At 49.3% G+C, this 23,224-nt stretch overlaps 6 protein-coding genes across 10 annotated transcripts; 2 read left to right on the top strand and 4 right to left on the bottom strand.

Moving 5' to 3' along the window:
• The first annotated feature begins 1,594 nt into the window (after positions 1-1,594).
• Positions 1,595-4,606, top strand: LOC117891745 (GPI mannosyltransferase 4). Of its 2 annotated transcripts, none has more exons than XM_034797350.1 (3): positions 1,595-1,834; positions 1,891-4,191; positions 4,263-4,606. In XM_034797350.1, the coding sequence occupies exons 1-2, from the start codon at positions 1,666-1,668 to the stop codon at positions 3,831-3,833; spliced, it is 2,112 nt and encodes a 703-aa protein (XP_034653241.1). In that variant the 5' UTR covers positions 1,595-1,665; the 3' UTR covers positions 3,834-4,191; positions 4,263-4,606. The 2 variants fall into 2 exon arrangements, with proteins under 2 accessions (XP_034653241.1, XP_034653242.1); XM_034797351.1 differs by having other exon boundaries at positions 4,246-4,606.
• Positions 4,607-5,083, top strand: LOC117889762 (cuticle protein LPCP-23). Its single transcript, XM_034794209.1, has 2 exons — positions 4,607-4,612; positions 4,685-5,083. The coding sequence occupies exons 1-2, from the start codon at positions 4,607-4,609 to the stop codon at positions 5,081-5,083; spliced, it is 405 nt and encodes a 134-aa protein (XP_034650100.1).
• Positions 5,084-5,366: 283 nt separating this feature from the next.
• On the bottom strand, positions 5,367-19,484 carry LOC117891744. Of its 4 annotated transcripts, none has more exons than XM_034797348.1 (19): positions 19,041-19,484; positions 16,940-17,373; positions 15,377-15,432; positions 15,081-15,313; positions 14,821-15,008; positions 14,482-14,577; positions 13,630-13,841; positions 13,310-13,466; positions 9,914-10,439; positions 8,589-8,880; positions 8,241-8,494; positions 7,258-7,692; positions 6,976-7,200; positions 6,755-6,895; positions 6,526-6,678; positions 6,272-6,457; positions 6,049-6,132; positions 5,927-5,992; positions 5,367-5,721 (listed from the first exon to the last, which is right to left on the bottom strand). In XM_034797348.1, the coding sequence occupies exons 2-19, from the start codon at positions 17,277-17,279 to the stop codon at positions 5,700-5,702; spliced, it is 3,666 nt and encodes a 1,221-aa protein (XP_034653239.1). In that variant the 5' UTR covers positions 17,280-17,373; positions 19,041-19,484; the 3' UTR covers positions 5,367-5,699. The 4 variants fall into 4 exon arrangements, 3 of the variants coding, with proteins under 3 accessions (XP_034653239.1, XP_034653238.1, XP_034653240.1); XM_034797347.1 differs by having other exon boundaries at positions 5,367-5,651; XR_004648654.1 differs by lacking the exons at positions 5,367-5,721; positions 5,927-5,992 and having other exon boundaries at positions 6,053-6,132; positions 6,207-6,457; positions 19,041-19,483.
• LOC117891748 (NSFL1 cofactor p47) lies at positions 15,377-16,600 on the bottom strand. Its single transcript, XM_034797353.1, has one exon. The coding sequence runs from the start codon at positions 16,545-16,547 to the stop codon at positions 15,510-15,512; it is 1,038 nt and encodes a 345-aa protein (XP_034653244.1). The 5' UTR covers positions 16,548-16,600; the 3' UTR covers positions 15,377-15,509.
• An 803-nt stretch (positions 19,485-20,287) lies between the features above and the next one.
• LOC117889759 (ovochymase-1) lies at positions 20,288-21,313 on the bottom strand. The gene is made up of 3 exons (XM_034794204.1): positions 21,051-21,313; positions 20,704-20,980; positions 20,288-20,644 (listed from the first exon to the last, which is right to left on the bottom strand). The coding sequence occupies exons 1-3, from the start codon at positions 21,311-21,313 to the stop codon at positions 20,288-20,290; spliced, it is 897 nt and encodes a 298-aa protein (XP_034650095.1).
• A 658-nt stretch (positions 21,314-21,971) lies between these two features.
• On the bottom strand, positions 21,972-22,862 carry LOC117890405 (serine/threonine-protein phosphatase Pgam5, mitochondrial). Its single transcript, XM_034795215.1, has one exon. It carries the CDS (start codon positions 22,823-22,825, stop codon positions 22,004-22,006), a length of 822 nt encoding a protein of 273 aa, XP_034651106.1. The 5' UTR covers positions 22,826-22,862; the 3' UTR covers positions 21,972-22,003.
• Between the last annotated feature and the right edge of the window lie 362 nt (positions 22,863-23,224).

Genomic DNA, 23,224 nt, shown 5'->3' with positions numbered 1-23,224 from the left:
GGGGCGTGGCTGCGTGGAGCCGGACAGGTGGCAAAAGCGTAACTTAAATTGCAACAAACTGTTGCTCATCGAAGTTGACTGAAAGCCACCAAGGCACCACCCGAGCCACCCAAGCCAAATGCTGCAAAAAACTTTTATTTTCACTAATTTAGTTTACACGACTAAGCGTCGAGTCAAAGTTTTGTGTCTTTAGCAATTTAACACGGAAATGGCGTTTAAAAAGTGTTTTTATATTTAAATTTTAAGTGGTTGGATTTATGGATTATTCAAAATAAATTTGAATGTCACTGTTAGGACTTATTTGGGTTTATCTTTTTGCACTTTTCTTTAGCTATAATTACGCTTAGTTGCTTCGGTTATATTTGGTTTCATTTGGTCTTAAATTTCATTGGAAATTCGTGCAGCTTTCAAGTTGTTTACCATTTGAAGACCTGCTGTCGATCGATAAAGAGTGAAGTTCACTTCCACTGAAGTAAAATAAACGTGAATTAAAAATTTGCTAATTAATCCCGCGCGTAGATGGAACTCGGAGCTGCCCGGAGACTGGCGCTGCACTTGGAGACTTTGGAACGCGAACTGGAGAGCGCGGAGCGAAGACTGGAGACTGCCGACTGCCCATCGACTGCTCTCAAGTAGGTAAATTCAATTTAATTGCAAAAGCGCGACATGGAGTGGGGGGTAGACTCCACAGTGAACTGATTGCCGCTGGCTGAGCGTGCACACGTTTTATGTGGTTGGGGTAGGCGAAAGATAGAGAGATCGAGAGATGATCACCCACGAGCCCCACTCGATACTGACTTTGATCTGTTGTGAGCTCTGATCTCTGGGCCGTGTGCCACTCAGACGCTCTGTCTGTCAATGGGCAAACCCAAACCATTGAGACAACCCTCAGCACAGCCTCAGCCCCAGCCCCAGCAGGGGCTCCTCTGCCCAATCGTGTGATTAGTGATCGATCGTCACCTCTGCCGCTGACTGCCTGCCTGCTGGGTGCGTTTTTGAACTATTTAGCCGCAAATTCAGGCTTGTATAACTGTAAGCCGATATCGCACTTCCTAGCGCCCGCAAAGCCGCAAACTACGTCATCAGAGAGAGAAGAGACAGATGGCGATGGAGGCTGCAGCTGAATGCATAATTGGTTGAGTGCGCACCCAAGTGCATTTGATTACGCGAGTGTGTGTTTTTCGTGTATTTACTTAGCAGCTTCGTAAATCAATCACAAAATTTACATTTAAATTTACAATTCTTACAAAACTGTATGCCGCCAACAGCTCCAGTGGAACTGGTTCCTGTCTAACACTGACATTATTTTACCATGAGACAAGACTCTTCAACCCTATTTTATCAACAAGCCTTGTTTAATTGTTTACTATAAGTCAACCAATCGTGTGGAGAATTGTTTGTTGAATCGAATAAAATTATAGTTTTAGCGCTGAGACTCCTAACTAGCTGGTAATATTAAATAGAACATCAAAATCGAGGAATATAATTTAAGACTACGGTATATTTACAGTATATTTTGAAAATGCAAGGGTATATTTCGGTATATTTTTTCGATAAATCCGCGGTCACACTGGATTCATCCGTACGACCATACCAAAACAAAAAAAAACAAAAAAAAAGGATTTGTTGTAGAAAAAATAAGCAAATAAGCGTGACGGCAGAGATATGCGCCTGTCCAGACATATTTCGCAGCTTTGGCAGAACCGTGTGCCCGCCGACAGACACCTCAACACATATTTCTTCTTTGCGGTGGCGCGTCTGGCTCTGGTTTTCGTGCCGCAGCCTGGATATGTGCATCCCGATGAGTTTTTCCAGAGCGTGGAAGTCATTACGGGTGAGCGGGGGAACAGCGTGCTGCTTGCTATAGATTTATACAATTCCCTTTGACAGGCGATCACTTTCGGCTGGAGCACACACGCACCTGGGAGTTCAACAATTCGATGCCGCTGCGGAGCATCACCCTTCCGTTTGCGCTGCTGCGCGTCCCCTGGAGCTTCTACGAGTTCTTTGCCATGTACGTGCAGGAACTGTGGAACGTCGAGATAATCACCACCTACGCCTATGTGGTCTTTCCGCGGCTAATCTACACCCTGATCTCGTACAGCAACGATTGGTGTCTGTACCGCGTTTGCCGGCTGTATGGACTGCGCTTTGAGATACGCCTGCTGGCGCTGGGCAGCTCCTGGGTGCTGCTGGTCTTTGGCACACGCACCTTCTCCAACAGCCTCGAGATGGCCATGTGCTCGTGGCTGCTCTGCCTGGTGGCCGAGTGCATGCTGCGGACCAACACGGTCGTGTACAAAAAGGAGTTCCTCGAGGAGAAGTACGACAAGGCGGAGTCCATCAGCGAGCGCGTGAAGATCTGGAAGCTGAAGAACGCCCTGCCGCCGCACAACTTCCAGTACATGTTCGCCGTGGCCAGCATCTGTGTGGCTGGCGTGTTCAATCGGCCCACATTCCTGCTCTTCGGCGCCCCGATGGTCTTCTACTGGCTGCTGCGCGGAATGGGCACACGCAGCGTCACCTTTCGGGATTTTAACCTACGCATCGGACTGTTCTGCCTGTGCGCCCTGCCAGCGCTGTTCGTGTTCATCTTCTGCGACTCGCTCTACTATCAACATCTCACCGTGGGAGAGCTGCACATGATGCAGCTGGGCATTGATAACTTTGTCTTTACGCCCTGGAACTTTGTCAAGTACAACCTGAACTCCGCGCAGACAGCCAGCCATGGCGTGCATCCCTGCTATGTCCATCTGATGGTCAACATGCCGCTGCTCTTCAATGTGCTCGCCCTCGCGGGCTTGGGGGCATTCGCACAGATCCTGCTGCGCTTCTTTCGTGCTGAGTACCAAGTGCTGCCGCGCTTCCAGAGCATTGTGTCGCTCATGTCGGGTGCCATATTTGTGCCGCTCTTCTTCCTGTCGCTCATCAATCATCAGGAGCCGCGATTTCTCATACCCATAACCTTCCCCTTGCTGCTGCTGCATGCGCCCAAGCTGGTCACTGGCTTCAGTGCCAAGTATCCCTTCCAGAAGGAGCACCATCTGCTGCGAGCGTTCTACGATCGGCTGCTCTGCAGCAAAGCCTCGGCCCCACATCTGCTGAGGATCTGGTATGTGAGCAACGTTGTGCTGACGCTCTTCTTTGGCTTCATTCACCAAGCGGGCATTTATCCGCTGGCTGAGAACATGGCCCATGTGATGGCCACCAAGCCAGCGGCCACACACGTTCACCTGATGACCTCGCACGTGTACAGTCTGCCCCTGCATCTGGTGAACATTCCCAGCTCCCGCGTACTCCAGTTCAATCCGCGCACCCACAGCCGCTATCGACGCCAGCGGGACTTCTTCCTGTACGAGTACGGCAGCCAGCCCTTGGACAATCTCTTGCACAAGGTCAAGCTGATCAGCGGCAATTGCGAGGTGAAGCTATCGGGACCGAGTCGCCTGCGCTACAAGCTCTATCTGTCCATTCCTGCCAGCTTAAGCAACGATCTCCACGAGGCCTTGGTGCGCAGCAATGCCAGCAGCTATCTGAACTTTGAGCTGCTGCACGTCTTCTATCCACATCTCTCCACGGAGGCATTTCCCCGCATTCAAGGCCGCCATCCCTGCGATGTGGATGCCCCGCACTGGTCGCACGACGATCTGCGCGGCACCTGTGCCGTGGAGCAGCCGCCAGCACTCAGCTACTTCTACCTGACGCGCCAGTTTAGCTCCTTTGTGCATCAGTTTGGACTGGCGCTCTACGAGATTGAAGTGCGACGCAAGCGGCCAAGGGAGGTTGTGCTAACGACAGCTCCACCTCGACCGCTGCCAGAAGCTGGTGCGTAGATTTGCAGCTCGCTTGCGGAGTCCAAGAAGTGCCTTAAGGATCGAGAGTTGTTGTTGGCTTGGAAACACTTTAATTCATTAATTAATAATTAAGATCGGGAGAGAGACATTCCATTATTCAAAATGTACAAAAAAGCGTTTCGCAGTGGGTTCAAAAGAGTGAACCGAGAGAGAGAGAGAGAGAAGTGAAGAGAGTTCCATTCTAGTCCATTAATGCATAATAATCCCTGTTAATATTATGACTTTAAGCACAAATACCAAAGAATTAATCTAAAACTAAATGATAAGAATGATGCGGAGACGATGGTCAATCGTTTCATGACAATAATCAGCGGGGAGGTGGCATACCAGACGCCAGGTGAGTTCTCTGCCCACACAGCAATCAACAATCCACCAAACAATCAGTAATCAGAATTCATTTCATTTCAGTTGTCAAGCGAAAGAGCAGGGAAAGAGTAATCCATTTGACATGGACAGCCAGCGGACATCGATTGCTAATACCCGGCAAACATCGAGCGCTGCGGATTCTGGCCACAAAGGTGCGGCGGCGGCGGCGGCCGCGTTCATTGAACGTTACCATGCAGAAAACTCAATGCGGACGCAATTGTGTTCTAATTTAGATTTCGGTTGTTATTGGCAGTGCCTAAGCCGTAAACCCGTTTGGGCAATGAGGTCCGTCCTCACCCCACGCAGAGATTGGCCTATAAAACGATCGAGCTAATTGGCAAACAGCATCAGTCGCTGACAAACCAACCCAACACAAACAGTTCAACATGAAGGTAAGCCGCAGCCTGCTGTCCGGGATGTGGTTCCATTTTGGCTAACGTTTCCCTCACCATTTATCCCTGCAGTTCCTCATCTGCTTTGCTCTCTGCTTCGCCGTCACTCAGGCTGGCTTCCTGGCCTCGCCGGTTACCTATGCTGCTGCTCCCTCGTATGCTGCCACCTATGCCGCTGGACCTGTGGCCTACTCGGCACCCGTGACCACCTATGCTGCTGCTGCTCCAGCTTACTCCACCTATGCTGCTGCTGCTCCAGCTTACTCCACCTATGCTGCTGCCGCTCCAGCTTACACCTCCTACGCTGCTGCTGCTCCGGCCTACTCGACCTATGCTGCTGCCGCGCCAGCCTACACCACGTATGCCGCCGCTGCTCCAGCCTACACATCCTATGCTGCAGCTGCTCCTGCGTACACCACGTATGCCGCCGCCGCTCCAGCCATCGTCAGCCCATTCCTGAAGAAGAAGTAAACGCGTGTACCGTGGCGTAACTTTTGAAACGATTCCGAACAATTCTGACAACTAAATAAAGCAAACAATTAAGCGAAACATAAGCTCTGAGACTGCAATATAATCGTGGGATAGAATGGCTGACTGAAAGATCTTTATAGCTACTCCAAGTATAGTTTTATGTCACGCCAATCGATGGTGAAGCTGAGACGTGGAGAACCCTTTAGTTCAAGCCCTTTAGAAACGATCCAAGCTGCTCGATCTTTTGCAATTCTCAAACCTCAAGGCAGACCTTTCCAGTTATGATTTTACTTTATTTATTAAAGGTTTAATACACCTTGTTAAATGCTTAGAACATAATGAAACCGACGCATCGGTGGGTGAGTCTATGGACTATCTTCTAAGAACTATTTTCGAGTGGTGTGTGGCAAAAGCGAAATATAAAACAAATTTTGCAAGACGAGACTTAGTTTTAGCATTAGAAATTCGTGTGGGAACTTAGGTTATATTTTTTTAGCTCTTTTTCGGCGCATCGACATCCTCAAAGACCAAGTCCTCGTCTTCCTCGTGCCAGCGCACGCTTAGGCCTCTGCGCCGGGGAGTCAGTTTGGTTGCGGGGAGAGAAAGTTTGGAGATTTCAGAATATATAGACTTTGTCGCTGTGAACACAATAAGAAATTTGTGTGTGTGTTTGTTTCGATTGGTAACTGGCACTTTGGTCACTGGCATTTCGCACAACATCAACAAAAAAACACCAAAAATTAATCAAAACTAAAGCAAAACAATAAACGAAACTCAAGAGACAAACCACAAAAAACAAAACGTCGTCAAACGGATTACAATGGTTAATAACGTTGGTAGAACCTGTTCATGCCGGGCGCTGGCGGAGGCGGGGGCGGCGGAGCGCTGCGCGGTGGCGTGCGTCGGGCGCTGTAACAAAAAGGGAATTTGATTACTGCAGAAAGACATTTGGGCAGCTTTCTTACGCCGCCACATCCGCCTCTAGATGTGCTCCAGTGCCATAGGCATCGCTTTCATCAAAGTCGAATTCATCGGTGCCAGTGCGTTGGCTGTGGCGGCAAAAGGATAAGCAAAAGGATAGGTCAAAAGTTGAAGTTAAAATCGGTGCTGCAATGACTTGTACTTATGGCTGGGTGAGAGTTGGAATGGAGCGTGGGACTCGGGTCTGGTACACTCGGGGACACTCACAGACGCTGACTCCGCTTGTTGGCAATATCCTGCACCGCTCGGGCGGTCAGCGAGACTTTGCTCCTCAAACGCATCGGCGTGCGGGGCAGGGGCATGGCTGCCGGTATGTCTGGATTAACGCTCAAGACGGGCGTTACGGGACGACGCACCATTTCGCTGCTAGCTCTATCCGCATTGGTACTACGTCTGAGAGACAGAGTGAGAGTGAGAGCCATGGGACACGCGGGGGCGGTGGCGGGGGGCGGAAGACTTACAGCTTCTGTTTAGTACGATGATTGGAGCGATTGTCTGACGGCTGCTGACGGCTGCTGCGTTGCTCGGGACTGACACTGGACTGGACATGCGAGCGCCAGCCAATGTCATCGGGTGCCACATCAAAGTCGTACTCCTCGGTGCCCTGCCGCCGACTGTTTTGCGGGGGAGGGGAAAGCATAGATCAGCTGTCAGAAGGGGGTCACAGTGGGGGGCATCCTACAAACTTACAGCGTCGGTGGCTTGATCTTATTTCTGCCCGACTGCCAAACATTGAGAATCTTTCTAGCCTGACTGGTTTCGCGCTCATTGGATGTGGCTCGGCTGGGACCACTGGATGAGCCCCAATTGTCATCCTCGGGATCGTGCCGCCTGCCGCAGTCCGATGCAAATGATGGAAATGAGTCTGATGGATCGATGCAACGACTCAAGCGAGCTCAAGAAATACTCACAGCTGCTGGCGGCTGCGACTACGCACGGGCGTATTGATGGCCGACACCTCACGGCCGCGACTCTGCTCCCGCTCCCGTTCCCGTTCCCGACTATGCTGATCCCGCTCTCGCTCCATTTCCCGCTGATTCTGCTCCTGTCGCCGTTGCGGTGGCTGCTGCTGGGGCTGTCTAGTTGGTGTCGAATCATCATCCAAGTCGAGGGTTTCCTCCGTGGCGGTGCGACGACTGTGGGGGGTGAACCAATCTTCAGGTTAATCTCATTCTGAGTGCGGATCTACTTACAGCTGTGGCCTGGCCCGTGCCGTGCTGCTGGTGCTGCGTTCCCTGCTCTGCTCTCTCCGCGCGCTCCTGCCTGTGGCCGACGCACTGCTCGTTCGCTGCTTCTTCCTACCGCGACTGTCGCTGCGCTGCTCCCGCTCCCGATCCGGACTGCGATCGCTGCGCCGCTGCCTGCTCTTGCTGCGTGCCTGTGCCGCTTGCATCACATTCAGGCGTGTCTGGATGGTGATCAGATTGAGGCCCACGGGCGTGCCAATGGCCCACAGCAGCAGCGTCAAGAGGATGAAGAAGGTCAACCCATTGACAAAGTCCACCATGTTGCGGCAGAGGAAAGTGCGGCTGGCATCGAAGGTGTCGTAGAAGGGTCGGCATTTGGTCGTAGTATCGCCCAGTTGTGATTCCATTGTGGCACGACTGCTGGTCAAGTAAGCCTTCAGGCTGTGGAGGGTAAGAGCAGAGAAAATACAAAATGGCAGCAGGGGCGTGGCATGTGTTTCGTTTTGTTTGTGTTGCAAAAACACATGGAGAATGCAATCATGCCACTTGGGCAAGCTTAATCAAACGATTACGACTTTCAATTATCTGATAAAAGGGGAAAACTATGTGCAGCTCTTTCTCTTCGCTTTTTTTGCAGTTTTGTTTGAGTTTTGTTTGTTTTCTCTGCAGCAGCACAACAATGGCACGAGCCAAGGTGGATTTACTTGCAAGGTGAAGTCTTCACCACAGGGCAGCAATATCTCTATCTCCATCCCCTTCTAGCACCTTGTCTGATTGAGCGTGGTGAATAAATTATTGCTCCTCCCTACAGCGGACTACGTCACCTTGTTGGTAAACTCACCTTGGAATTTGGGGTGTGACCGTAACTTTTGGCAAAGAATCTCTTAGAGATTTTTGCAGCAATTAACTCGAACCAACAATGCAGATTTGCGTGCGTTTCTGTTTGCTTTTGTTTATAATTTATTATCTACAAAGTTCAGACGACTTACCGGTCCGTGTAGAGTCGTGTCATGTTGTGGCATATCTCGCCCGCCTTGTTCTCGAGGTAGCCCTGAATGCTCTTCAGATGATTGAGCGTCTGATTCACCTGCTTGGCCCAGGGATCCCGCTGCAGTTCGAGCGCCGTCAGATGGTACAGGATTTCGTTCTGCAGATTCTCCAATGGCTGCAGAATGGAGGCCTGCAGGCGCTTCGAGCGGCTGCCCAGCGTTGTCATGCGTGATGATGTGGCAACGTCCTGAATCTGAAAAGGCAAAACGGATGCGGAAGGGATTTGTATTTGCGCCCATTCGAAATGGAAACTAATCAGCCGCTGTCAGCAGATGGAGTTCGCGTACCTGTAGGGCTACTCGCTGCATTTGATCGATGAATGTGGCCAAATCCTTTTCGGGCGTGGGCGCACCCACACTGCTGCGATATGTGGTCAGATTGAATGAGGATGTCTGCAGCATATTCTCCAATATGTTCTGTACGGATTGGGTCAGCGAGAGCAGCGTGCGGCCCGACACGGAAATTGCATCGATGGCCGTCGAAACTTTTGGAAATTGTTTCAAATCCGCGATTTTCGTGGTATTCACGAACGCATCCAATTGAAAGACATTGTACGACGCTTGATTTTGTTCGCAGCCTCTGTTTACGGTATACAAAAGTTGCAGTTTGCCAAAGGGAAATACAAAGGAGTGAAGGGAGAGTTGCCTTTGAGCACGGATTTTGTGGGTCTAAAATGGGTGCTACTTTTCGGACAGGCAGCACACACTATCTCTTAGCTTACATGCACACACACGCAGCTGGTGGGGGGTGGAGTGTGTGTGGCTTGGCCTGGCTTGCATGCGCATTTTGTATCTGTTCAGATAATTGGAATCGTGCTTAAAATTTGCGGTTACAACTTCTGTGTGCGTGTGTGTGTCAGTGCGTGCATGTGGGTGTGGGTGGATGCTTGTGGCTGTATTGGCATTGGTATTGGTATGTTCTTCGTAAAATTGAGTGCCATGTGGCTAGCAAATTTCATTGGGCTTTCAAAACTTTGTGGCTTAGGGTCGGTCGGTCTCCGACTCCGACTGCTGCCTGACAGGCCTGTGTACTGTGCTCTCTGCTCTGGGACTGAATGGGATTTGAAGCCGAATAAGTTCTGTAGTCTCTGCAGTCTACAGAGATTGCGTTGTGGCTTTAGCTGTCTGTGTGTGAATTTTGGTCAGTGACAAGTTTTGGCAAAAGGAAAGTTATAAGTGGCTGGGGAGTGGCCGGGCAGATAAACACAGAAAGGGGTAATCACAGTGGGATCGCTTAAGAGGCTCTTCAAATCATTTGATTAGCATTTAAGCAGTTTACAAGTGTTGCCTCGAACGTTCATTAATCGAGTAGAGCAGTGTGTACACAACTCTTAATCGATGCGACTGTGAAAACATTTTTTTTATATTTCTTACGGGGTGGCGAATGGTCGCGTTCTCAGGGAACTTTTTGGGCAGGGCGTTCAATCAAAATTACAGGCACGTACAGTATCAAAGTAATTGGATAACAAAATTCGTTACTTCAACGCTGGCTGGCTGGGTACTTTGGTTGTTGGTTCTTTGGTTGTTGGGCTACCTGGGAACGGGAACTCTAAGTTTACACACAGAGATTAATGGGTTGCACCCGGGGGTGGCTGGTGCACTGCGCGACTCACCTGAGCGCGCTGCCTAGGCTGACATTCACAACAGACCGATTGACGCCTGCGGGTCGCAGCAGTTCGCCAATGATGCCCGTCTGGGGCTCGCGGGCATACACATAGCCGGGCTTGTCGAATAGCTTACCCAGCATGTCGTAGTCCTTGTCGTAGAGGGAGCGACAGAGGAAGACCTCCGTGTTGCCGCCGACGGCCAGCGAGAAGATGCCGTAGAAGGTGAGGGCGATGCTGGCGAGGCAGATGATGAGCACGGCCACGAAGAAGACGACGCCAGACTTGGTGTTCGATTCGCAGAGGAAGCAGCAGTAGGACATTAGCATAAAGAGCATCACCCAGATGATGACCATGGCGGCTATCCAGCCCATGCTCCAGTACATGTCCGCCCACTCCTTGAGCTCGTTGTAGGCGGGCTGCATCGAGGGCCAGGTGCCCTCCAGACGCTTCAGCACCACATTGATGGCCGACGTCAGCTGCTGTGCATTGGCCGTTGTCCTGTGACGAATGCTCGACAATTGCTCCAGGGTATCTGCGGGGGAAAGTTTGCGCCAATTCAATTAGCATCCATAGACCAGAACCAGGTGACACTAATTAATATTGAGCTTTGCTATGCTGTACCCTGCCATGCTGCTGCCACCCTTGTCTCTCCGCTCTCTTATCCGCTTTGTTTCGGAAATTGCATTGTCAGATTCATGGGTTTATTGGATTTAGATACCTGTTACCTGTTACAGTTATGTGAGTGGGATGTGGGCTGTGGAATGGATGGATGTGTGCCATTGATTGAGTTGTACAGTTAAATTGACGCCATAATCGAGTTTGGGACTTGGTCCATGTCCAATGCATGGATTTGTGTGACGCTTTTGTGGTGTATCGCAAAAAAATTACTTGGGTTACTGCATACAGAAGAGTAAATATGTATGTATGAACATGCATACATACATATGTAACTTTATTTACAGTACAGTACGGACACTGAAGCCACAAGCGAAAGCAACTGCAAAAAGAACAGGCAAAGACGCTCTTAAATCCTCTCTGCGAAGGTGCGCACTTCATTCAATCACTGCTCTCTTCGCTTACTCCACTGCTTACTTCAGGTCAGTGAAATGGTTGGGGAGGGAGGATCAAAAAGAAGAACTCTTCACAATAAATAGACTTTATCGGTGTTCCTCTCATCTACGAACTTCCCATCTCCGCCCCACCCCCAACTTTGCATGGAAGGTGGTACCAATAACAAACCTTCTTTGGCAAAGTGTACCCGTTCAATCCTATACGAGATTGTGCTCTCTTAGCAGTCCGTTTACTTTTGTCAGACTGCAACAAGAAACACACAAACACGCAAAAACAACAAAGCCGCGCTCTTTACATCCATTGACGTCACAAGCAATAGATAGAGGGAGGACCAACGGTAAAAAAAACTCTTCAAAGTAATTGCTTTTTTCTTGCTCATGATCTCATCACATCATCTACATACATACATACATACATAGATTCGAGAACATTCGCAAAAGAAACAACACACACACTCATAAATACAATGTAAATGCTAAGCCGCTCTCAGTTGCCCGCGCCGATTGCACTCAAATATTTTTTGGTGGAAAGAGAGCAACAGAAACAGAGAATCTAAAACAAGCCACCTACGCACTCAAATCTGCGCCGCTCTCTCACTTTAAATTTCCCTGACCGTTTAGACACAGGAGAGGAGTTCCCTGACCGTTTGCAAACAGGAGACAATTTCCCTCACAAAAAATTCACTCCACCGACGCGGCGCGTGCTTTTTAATGTTGTGCTAAGAAAAATGTTAAAAAAGTGTTAAAAAATAGTGGAAAAGTTGGGAAAATAGTGAAAAAACTCCTGTTATAAGTGTAGAAAGTGTTTAAAATTAAAATATGCCGGAAAAGTGGTAAAATTTGTGGAAAAAATTAAGCAAAGTTCTGGAAACAGCCCGAAAAGTGCAACCCCATGAGGGCAGACCCAAAGGCGTTGGCAAAAGTAAAAATAATATCACAGCAAGTGTGAAAAATAATAATTTCAATGTTTTCTCTGTGCGAAAAAATGCCCGAAAAATGGCAATTGCGTCGCAGTTTTAGTCATGAGAATTCCAGTGGAAAGAGGGCGAGAAAAAGTAACGGGATCGAGCATGGCTCTTGAGTGGTTTTGCTTTTTTTTCTGTGAGAGTGTCAGTGCTGGCGTTGCCAGGCTGGTTCGGCAAAAGTGAGTGCAGTGTTAGAGTGAGTTACAAGCAAATACAGTTAAATGCCATGCAGCCAAAGGAAATAGCGGAATATAAAATCTCACTCAGTGTTAAGTGTCAGTGTCGATGGTCATTATGACGGCAAGGAGAGCCAGGCGGTTGCGGCTAAAGTGAGTGAAAAGTGAGTGCAGTGTAATAGTGAGTTGAGTGTAAACAGTACCGCAAGAATAAAGAAAGAGCGGAATATAAAATCTCACTCAGTGTTAAGTGTCAGTGTCGATGGTCATTATGACGGCAAGGAGAGCCAGGCGGTTGCGGCTAAAGTGAGTGAAAAGTGAGTGCAGTGTAATAGTGAGTTGAGTGTAAACAGTACCGCAAGAATAAAGAAAGAGCGGAAAATAAAATCTCACTCAGTGTTAAGTGCAAGTGTCAGTGTCGATGGTCATTATGACGGCAAGGAGAGCCAGGCGGTTACGGCAAAAGTGAAAAGTGTTAGAGTGAGAGTCAGTGAAAAGTGAAAGTGTTTGTGCAGGATGGTCATTATGACGGCAAGGAGAGCCAGGCGGATACGGCTAAAGAATTAAAAGCAATAAAATATCAAGCAAAACTGATTAAAGCGTGGAAATAACAAATATGACATTTACCGCAAGAATTTGCAACGAGCGGAATATGAATGACATTTGCATTTGTTTCTCTTTGATTTGGAACAAAATAAGAGAACATCAAAAGAGAGAATAAACCCGGCATAAATTCAATTACAACTGAAGGTGAGTTTGCACCATGCTCTTTTTATATCATAATTATTCTTCATATATATTATTCATACTATATTTCATGAATTCATTTGTCCTTTAATTATACACTTTTTGCCTTGTTCTTCCTACTTTTGAAAGCCGAAAAATGCATCTATTGAATCATTTTCAGATGAAAAAGTCCATCATTTCTACATATCTATCATACTTATATTTTCGTCCTATTATATAAAATAGTCTGGGGTCTTTTTTGGGTCGCTCTACGATATTTGATGTTCCCTGTGCCTTTTCTTCTTGTCTCTAACTCAGTCAACAGTGCCATCCATTTTTATCTATTATTTTATCTATCTATTAATGCGAAATTATTAACAAATGTGTGGGATGTGTGGGCGAGGGGCTTCCCCGCTTGTGTCTTATATTTTTATTATTTTACTTTATTTTGATTGGTTTACTCACAGTTCCGCTCATATGCCGTGTCATGTTTAACTTGTTGCGGGAAATTGCTGAAAATAGAACGTGACACACCAACTTCCGATGTCAGATTTTTGACAGTGGCACCAAATTCAATTTCGCCCAAGTAGCGCATACGGAAGATGCTCTGGTCCTCTTGCAGCTGACAAATTCGTTCATTGTGTCCAGGAAATGAGAAATAGCGTGGCAAAATTAGAAGAAAACAAACCAGAAAAAAGAGAGCGATGAGAACGATGATAAATAAGAGCCGAAAATTATTTAAACCCTTTAGAAAAGAGAGAGAGAGAGACAGAGAGATAACTTACAGTTTTCAGGGCATCGACGACGCCGTTCTCCTCGAAGCTGCGTATACGCAATGTGTCGCATAGCGGCCGGTCCCTGTACGTGCACTGGCGCTGGAGCACCGACAATTGTATCTGCAGCTCCTCCATGCGTGCCGTTGCCTCCTGGGAGAGCTTCAGGGCTCGGCCGACAGTCTCCTGCAGCATGAGGACGCGGTAGATGAGCTCCGCATTCGCTGACAGCGACAAATGTACGAAAATATTATTATTTCGACTATTATTATAGCATATTTATTCGGCCATGAGCCACGGAATCGGGAACTGGGAACTGGCAGTGGGTAACTGGGAGAATCGGGGGAAACGGGATCAAAGAAGACTGATTCTAAATTGCACATTGTGCTCGAAGGCAAACATAATGGAGCTGTCATCTTGCCATTTGTCCTGTCACCCGGCTGCAAAGCTTATTGGCGCTTTCGTGGGTTCCTGCCACCGCCTGCATTCTCCCACTCCAATTCAGTCTCATCAATTGCTTTGCTTGTTTAGCTTGAGCATTTCTACCAACATAAATGAATACACATTTGTGGGCTGCTTATTCCCGACGGGTTGGGGTAAAAATTTAAATTTAAATGTGTTGACCCGAAACCGCACATGAAAGGTCAACCACCATTTGGCCACGCCCTCCGAGTGCGAGAGCGTTTTAATTTATTGGGTGCTGGTTTATTGTCATGTTTGTGCAACATGACCGCGGCTAGGCCTGCATGGCCATCGCAGGCATTTTCATGCCACAATGAACAATGGAATTTGGGTCAAGTCCGCAGCCGGACAATCGCAGCTGGACAAGGGGGAGGGCGGTTAGCACTTAACCATAATACTCACCCAGGCTAAGTGTCGTCAATGAATCATATGCCAGCTCAAGGCCAGTGTGTGCAGATATTTCCGCTTGAATTGGCTCACCGAGCAGAACATCCACGTCTGTGGAAGAGTGCACACGGCATACAGTACATATATCAGTATTTTTTAGAAGGAAATTCATGGGAGGACAAGGAGTAGAACCACGACAATAACTCAGAATGCAGTGCGGATAAAGTTTTAGCATAATGCATGAATCGAATGCTATAAATGTGCTCGTGGCGAGGCAGGCGAGGCGACACAAAGTTGGCAAGAAACTTTGGTGACGCCCCTAATCGAGGGCCATCGCCACCAACCACCACTGACCTTCCAAATCTTTGACGACTCTCTCAACGGAAACATGAAAGCCATTATCCAGTTTGTGTTTGATCTGCAGATGTGTGTCCTTGAGGAAGACCTCCACATCGTGCACGGCTGACTTTACCATTTCGGGCGTCATCTCGATGCCAGCGGAGAGTCGGCTATTGGCATAAAATATGCTAAGGTCGCTCAGCCTGCAAAGTAGCCATGAAAAAGTCATGCCTTCCCCGTCTTGTCTCCTGCAAAACCTTCCATCCGGAACTTACGTGAGCAGCACAAAGATGATCCAGAGTGTGACCAGGCCGGCGCTCTTGCGGCACCGCAGACTCTCCTCCAGCGCCTCGTCGCGTATGTGAACGGGTGCCCTGCGTATGTGGTCCACCTCCTCCTGGGTGGCGCGGCGGCCACAGCACCAGGCACAGGTGGCAATTAGCGGTACCAGCGCGAGGATGGCAAAGATGCTCATCAGGCCAATGAAACCGGATTCGATTTTGATGGCCTGAAAGGGGAGGTTACGGTTAGACTTGAGTTTGTTTTCTTAGCCACAGATCCTTGGACTTACATTCGAGGCAAAGTCGAGCAGGCTGACATTTTTGTGTAGAACATCGCGTATGGAATCTGCAAAATTCGATTTGAGGAAATCTTTAATCAAATTCTAACGAAAATTGGGCCAAATTCGCTGTCTATATTCAGATTTAATCAAGATTCACATCAGAAAAGTCGCTGGAGGATGGCTCGGGCTGTGCCTCGTGCATGTGTTGGATGATGACCACATTGCAGAGATTCGCCTCGATCAGGGTGCGGACATCCGTCTCGTCCAGCTGTTGGCGGGGAAAGCTCGTCATCAGCACGAAGCTGCTGTGGGAGTACTGGGGTCGGGCCAGGCGGACATAGCGGTAGAGATCGCCCACATTGTGGGTGGGATTGAAGCGGGCCGAGATGCGGCTGCCATCGGAGAGACGCAGCTGGACAGTGGTCAGGGCTGACCTCTCGTCGAGGTTCAGTCTGCCCTCGGCATGCTGCTCCTGGCTCCTCTCCAAGGACTCTGTTGGCGAGGAAACCTCCAAGTGACTCGAGGGATTGCCCAGCGGGCGTCCCGAGCCCAGAAATTGTTTGCGTGTGAAACTCCTGTAGGATTCGTTGGTGTGATCCTGGACACTCAGCTCCAACCGTTGGCCCAGCAGCAGCATCTCCGGGGGGAAGTCCCCGCGCAGGATGGAGCGCAGAAAACGTTCATTCTCCGGCACATCGTACAGCCGGAGCGAACCATCGTCCACGGTGAAGCCCTCCGACCAGAGATGCAGCACCACAATCGTCTGTTCGCTGTCGTTCTCCGTGTTCTCCGTGTCCGAGTCCGGCTCTGGGCGCCGAGGCGGCGGCGGATTGATCGGATGAGCGCTGCCCAGGCGCAGGCCTTGCCCCCAGACGCGCATGCTGCGGCTGCTGTCCAAATTGGTCAGGGCCGGAGTGGAGTTCTCGATGCTGACGCGTTTCTCCGACTGGACTAGGATGTTGGTGGAGCTTGCGGCAAAGTTATCCTCCGTGTCAACATCCTGCTGGTCTGTGCTGGACGTTTCAATGGCATTGCTGCTGCCCGCGGCCGTGTCCGACTCGTATGTGCAGCTGGCCCGCTCCAAGGCCCAGTCATTGGCTGCTAGATAGTGACGGGCAACATCCTCCTGCACGCCATGCTTTTTCATAAAACTTTGTAGCAAGCTCTCCTCATTGGACATTTGGCAATTTAGACAGAGATTCCCAAAAAAAAAAACATATTTAGCTATGGATTTGCTGGCTATAGCCAGGCCGACTCTGACTTTGATTTCCTTTCGAAACAAGTCTGTCTACCCAACGTTCTATTCTTTTATCTTACAACTGTTTGTGCTGTAAGCTTGCTCATGGGTACGCCCAATCAGGCACCATCCTTAGCATGCTTAAATTTCTGAACTGAAGGTGGAACCACCCACTCTTACACCCACACACAAAAGCACTCGGAAAATGGTTTTCTCGTTTACAGACCCAAACAAAGCGAGTCCCTTGGGCGATTTCCTAAGCTTGCTAATAGTTTTTTCTCTCAGTGAATGGCGGGGCACACATGGCAGGGGCCAGGGCTGAGAGCAGGACTTACCGAGCGGCAATTCTTCGGGCGTGATAAGCGATAAAAATTCACTAACGTAGGTGAATATAAATGGTCCTGGCGCTATGTCCATGCCCGGTATGCTGTATGTAAAAAATGTGCCCGGCGTTGTTGTTGTCGGCGTCGTTGTTGTTGCTAATGCTATGGTTGTTGTCGCTGCTGCTGCTGCGATACTCGCCAGTGCCGATGTGGTGGGTCCGCCTGCTGCTTCCACCACAAGAGCTGCGCCCACAGCCGCTGCTGCTGCTGCTCCTGTGGCTGCTGATGATGACGAGGACATAATTGTTGTTGGTGCGGCTGGCGGTGGCAGTGTTAGATTACGCTGGTCCATCTTCGCTGCCCGTTTGTCGGAAATCCTTGTGTGCTGGCTGGGGGGGTGGGCGGTACGGGCCGGGCCAAGCACGAGACCTCCTCCAGGCGCTGTGCTGTGAATGAATAAATGAAGGCAGCAGGCCATATGACCATGAATATCACTCACCAACACACAGACACGTACGTGTGTGGTTGCCACAGAGGATGTTGTAAAATATTTTTGGAATTTTATGTTCCAATTATGCATTCATATTGTACGTACATACATATATGTATTTATGTACATATGTGTATGTATTTGGTATGCCTGTGTGTGGCATGGCCCTACTGGTACTGGTGTTGCATGTGGCAGGGACAAGCCCTAGCAACTTGCAAAGAATATGTGACATATACCGAATTAATGAGTATTGCAGCAGCCTGAGGAATTTTTGCCATTATTTTTAGCCCACAAATGAATTTAGTTTGGGACCATAAATTGCTTGCCCAGAGAGAGAGAGACACAACTTTGGGCTTTAGTTTATTACGAGTGGGAGAATCTTTACATTTTTATTGCTTGAAATTGCTTGCCCCTGAATGACGCCTTGAATTTAATTTTTGTTCGCTTGTTAATTCTATTAATTGTTTGTTTCCTTTGCTGTCTTTGAGTCTTGTCCATGCTGTCAACAAAAAACCAAAATGAAACGAAAGGAAAAAAGTTTCTATAGCTGCAACATAAAGTGTATATCAATGGGTAATGACTTTCAGAGACACTCTCTCGTTCTTCCTTTCTCCCTCTCTTTGTTGCCTCTCTTTCTCCGTCTTCTATTCTCGATTTCTCTGTCTGCCGAATGGACATCTCTCTTGAGGGCCGAAGTGCAGCTACCCATGGAAGCCCCACAAGTTCTGCCGGGCGAACTCAACTCATTTGTTTTCCTTGACAATATCTACGTATTGGCAGCGTACGTACAACGTACCGCTTTGCCGCCTTTATCGTCCATTCATGCTACTGGCCACTGGCCAATGGCCACTGCTAATTGCTCTGCCCTGGGATATACGCTGTCCGGCGGAATTAGAACAAACCCATGGCGCTGTGCAGCAAAAGTTAAACAGTCTTGAGCCCGAAAGTGGGTCATTAAAACTCGATACCCCCGCATGGTCTCTCTGTCTGTCTGTGTGTTTGTGTGTGTCTCTCCCCCATGTGCGATTATGTTAGCCCAATGGACACGAGTCAAGGCGCTCGAATTTGCTGTTACAAGCTCTTTTGAAGGCAACTCGATACGCAATGTGCTGAAAGGCACAAGTCGCCCCGCCCCGCCCCGCCCAAGTGTTGTCGCCCATTATCTGCTCATTGTGTTGTGCTGCTGCCACTAACGCTCCCTGCCATGGGGTTGGCTTGTTAGAAAGATATTAGTAAAAGCCGTTTTATGATAGCACTCCAAGTATTATAATGCGAGGTGGCAGAGTTCAATGCATTGGGTCACATACCCCTACTTACACGTAAGAGCTTTTCCCCACAGCTTACAGTGGAGTTATTCGAGTGGCTTTTGTTGTGGCAGCAGAGGCAACTGGCAAAGGAAGTAGCTGCTCTGTGCAGCGGCAATCGAAGTGCATTGGTTTACAAATGCAGATAGGTGGGGGAATAGAAGGAATGCCATCTCGCTTACCAAGCGTTCACTGTACACAGTGTGGTGGCTGTGATTATGAAACCATAATGAGGCTGAACCCCAACGCTTCAAATTTTCCATGTGTGTGTGCCAGATTCGATTAATTAATAAATTGCACGGTAAATGAACTTACGCACCTCGGTCTACCTTCCTAATTGATGATTGATTTCCCCAATCGAAGTGAAGCTGCTCCTCGCTCTCACTCACACACACACACACACTGTTGCACACTCGCTATATGCGGCTTTTGGGGTCACGATACTTCATTACGAGGTCGTGTTTGTAATTGAAAGTTATTTAAATTAGAATGCAATTAGTTTGATATGTAAATATATCGCCAGCTAGCAGCGGTATTTATTTGTACATTCCGTCACGGAAACTCCAAATTATTTCGAATTTTGAATGCAAACCCTCGCACACCTCATGCGGAATTCACTTATCCATTTAATTTTCATGCACAAACACAAACACAATCACTTGTTTATTTGTTTATTTAAGCACAATTAGGATGTTGGTGGGGGGGACGCGTATCCTGGCGCAACAATTCTTTAGCCAATTGAACACACAAAGCGTGACAAGCGCCGTCGGCCGACTGAACGGTGAAAAGTGTTGCTGGCACCCAATAATCGTCGCAAAAGAAAACTTAGAAATTTTTCTCTGTTTTACTTTTTGCAGCGAGCAGACCAGACCATCATGTGTGGTGTGGTGAGTTTCCACAGCAAAGAGAGAGGGGGGAACCTTTCATCACAAGCAATTGAACCCCATGCTATGCACTATGATCTCAGCACTATCGATTCTGCGTAGTCTTGCGACATTTGTTCTGGCATCTTTTTTGGGCGGGAGGCAAAACGCTTTGAAAGTGGAATTAATAGTTTGCGTCTCTCTCTGCCATAAGTACTAAGGAGCAATTTCGCAGGCTTTGTTTGTGTTGGCGGCTGGCGCCTTGAGCTTTGCATTAAGTAGACTTTGTTTTAAAGTTGCATGAGCTGCAGGCGCCCTGGCAAACTTTTTAGCCCAACATCGTCGTAGCGACAGTGGAACGTAGCAGATCTGAGCTGTGTGCTCTCACGTTTGCCTCCCCACGGCATCTTACCCAACATATTGTCAGAGCTGACAGGGCTGGGGGACGAAAAGGGGGAGGTGCGGGTGCTGGTGCGGGTGCGGTGGCACAACATCAACAGTGGTGGCTGCCAATGCCTCGGTGGCAGCCTGCTCTGACTGAAATTCAATTTGCTTTTGATTTATGCATTTTGCCAGAGAATTGCACGGCAGCCTGAAGCCGCTTTCAGACTTTAACTCGCGAATTTGATCAAATATAAATGTTGACATCCACTGACGGGGCAGCCCGGTTTCAACTGGGATTGTGAATCCTTTTTTTATTGTATTATGAGCTGCTGATCAAGAGGGAGAATAGCAGCAGCGTGGCAGCCGCAGATAATCGATCGTTTGCCTCTCCTGTGAGAGCGAGCACCGTGCCTTGGATCCACTTTTCGTGGTACGAGTAATTTGTAAACTTCAAGGCCTTGCCGCCCTCGCAGAGATTCGAGCCACCAATGATGCCAGCCAGCCAGTCGCTGCATATCAGCGGCCCACCCATGTCGCCGGGACAGAATGCGCCATAGGCATCGGGCTCAGCGCACAGATGTCCGCGTCTGTTGTACGATGGCACCTTGCCCTCGCAGAAACTGTGGTTACGGATCACCACATCCAGATAGATGATTAGATTTGAGTAGGGGCCGTGCTGTAATGGAATTGTTTGCTGCTGCAACTGGGAACACAGTGGGAACTGGGCATACGTACCGGATACACCTGTCCCCAGCCCATGGTGAGGCAGCGCATGCCCACGGTGACACGGGAGCGGTGCCGCATCAGCATGGGCCGCACATTGATCATGTTGCTGGGTATGCGCTTGCTCAGTTGGAGCACCGCCAGATCGTTCTCCTTGTAGCGTTTGTAGTCGGGATGCAGCACCAGACGGTCCACGCGTCGGCATTCCTCAATCTCGTAGAAGCCCAGCCGCTGCGTGTTGCCAAAGACGATGAGCAGTGAGCGCGGGTTCATGGCCGCCTTGAACCAGCTGTGTGGCAGGCGGTGGAGCAGTGTCAATGCCTCATCTGCGTTCCTCTTACTCACACTTACACACTTACTCAGTGACGCAGTGGGCGGCAGTCAGCACCGCCCGACTGCTGACCAAAACGCCGCTGCAAAAGTGATTGTCACCACGGAATTCAATATAGTTGAGGGTTCGTATGGAGACAATGTGCCTGACCAGAGCCCCACTGTCCGGTATGTGGCCGCCGGCGATCAGCATCTCAAATGTTTTGTCATGCAGATCGGCAAAGACTCCCCGCTTGGCCTCCGAGTCAGAGCTCCACAGGGATAGCCCCAAAATGAAGGGAATAATTAGCATTTCCCCCTAACCGAATGACAGAAATTCGATACGTCAGATTTGAAGAGTGAACTTCGCTGGCTTTACCCTTACAGAAATCTCACAGAGAACAAAAGCACAGCCCGTTGGCCCTACGAGTGTCTAGCAACTGCCACGCCAGTTGTGAGTGGCCCCAGGGGCATAAATGCCAATGCCCCGCTCAAATTAAATTCTAATTGTGGAGGGTGGGATGCAAATTGAATGCAACGACAGGAGTGGAGCAACAGAGACGCATCCAGCAAGCCAGGAATTATTCGAACGCAGAAAGCCAGAAACCAAAACCAGAAACCGAAACCGAACAACATGGGGCTACGAGAACAATAACCAAAATGAAAGCCGCACTAATGAGCAGGAGACAAAACCCGAAAGAGTAGCAAAAATGTGGCAAAAAGGGGGCGAGCAACGCTCCCTGACCGCCGTGGCCACTGGATGTTGCATGCAACCAATGCCAGATGCCAACGACAGTGTGTAAAGTGATTTTGGCCAAAGTTAAAGTGGTTTTTGCAGCAGTTGCCGTTGCCAGACACCCGAATGCGGCCAAAATGTGCACGAAAGTCACGTTTCTGGCCGGTGAGAGTCTGTACTGGGTGAGGGAGGGGAACACATTGTACGGATGCAAATGATGTGATGCATTCGAGCGCTATTTTTCACACAGACATGATTTAATCAGACTCAGCTGCGATTCTGGATCACCTTTGCAGGCTTTAAGCCCGAGTCCCTGCGGCAGCGACTGCTGAGCTGCTGGACGGGCATGAAGCCCGAATCGCCCATAAAGCGCAGCGAAACGTAGCCCGTTGGGTGGACAGTCAGCCAGGTAATGGAGCCGTGATTGAGACTGAGCCGTGTCCAGGCTTCAGGTGGCAGCTGCAGGGCACGCAGGATCACATACCGAATGACATTCGAGTGGCAGACGATCAGGAGGAACGATTCACGCTCCTGGTCGGGCGGGGCACGGTAGAAGTAGCGCCTGAAGGCAGCCTCAATGCGTGGTCCATCCCGGCGAATGGATTCCTCCAGCTTCTGTCTGCGCGCTCTCGATGGGGGATCCGCGAGATACGGCGCTCCCTCTCGCAGCTCATCCGTGTGGATTACGCTGCGGGGATCAAAGTTCAGCTCTTTAAGGATAATCTCCGATGTCTGTTGGGCCCGTGTCATGGTGGAGACCACCACCTGGTCCCAGCTGATGTTCCATTCCCGCAGCCGCTTGCCCGTCCACTTGGCCTGCTGTCGCCCGAGGTCTGTGAGCTGATCGCCGCTTGTCTTCGACTTTTTGTAGTGTCCGTGCCTCACCATGATGATGTGTCGCGAGGCCTTTGATTTCTGTCCCTCGCTTACTTGGGCTGCCATGGGATTGCCTTGGTCCCAGTCATTGTTCCAGGCCTGGCTCTTGGTGTCCCCAATCGCAGTTCCATCCTCCACGCAGCTCGAGCGCTGGCGACCGATTAGCCAGAGGCTCGTGAAGGTGATCAGCGAACGAAAGCGGAGATTGTGCATGGTTTTGAATCGATAATTTTATTTGTTTCTAACTGAAAACTCAACCAAACAGTGTCAGTGCTGCTGAGATGGGAATCCACTCCTGAGAGAGTGGAGAGACAATTATCGGCCAAGTTTTTGTTCCTTCAATTGGCTTTTCTTGCACTAAAAGTTTATGCAGATCCTTTTATCCTGCAGATTCCGCTGCCGCTCTAGCTGCAGCTCCTGCGACCAGTCTTGATTAGCATTTGTTGGAGAGAAGTGGACCCTTGAAAGGTTTTTGGTTTTCGCCAAGTTTTGTGTCAAAGTTATTTCACCCCTGGCTGGGGTATTTGCTGCAGCAAGTTTCGAGCAAACTTTGCAGCACCCTCCACAATCAGGCAAAGGCAAAGAAGGCGCATAAGTCAGCCCAGGTGATGC

The sequence above is a fragment of the Drosophila subobscura genome, chromosome E (genome assembly GCF_008121235.1).
Source record: "Drosophila subobscura isolate 14011-0131.10 chromosome E, UCBerk_Dsub_1.0, whole genome shotgun sequence".
Taxonomy (NCBI): domain Eukaryota; kingdom Metazoa; phylum Arthropoda; class Insecta; order Diptera; family Drosophilidae; genus Drosophila; species Drosophila subobscura.
The sequence above is the reverse complement of the archived record's forward strand: the minus strand, read 5'-3'. Positions and strand labels throughout refer to the sequence as shown.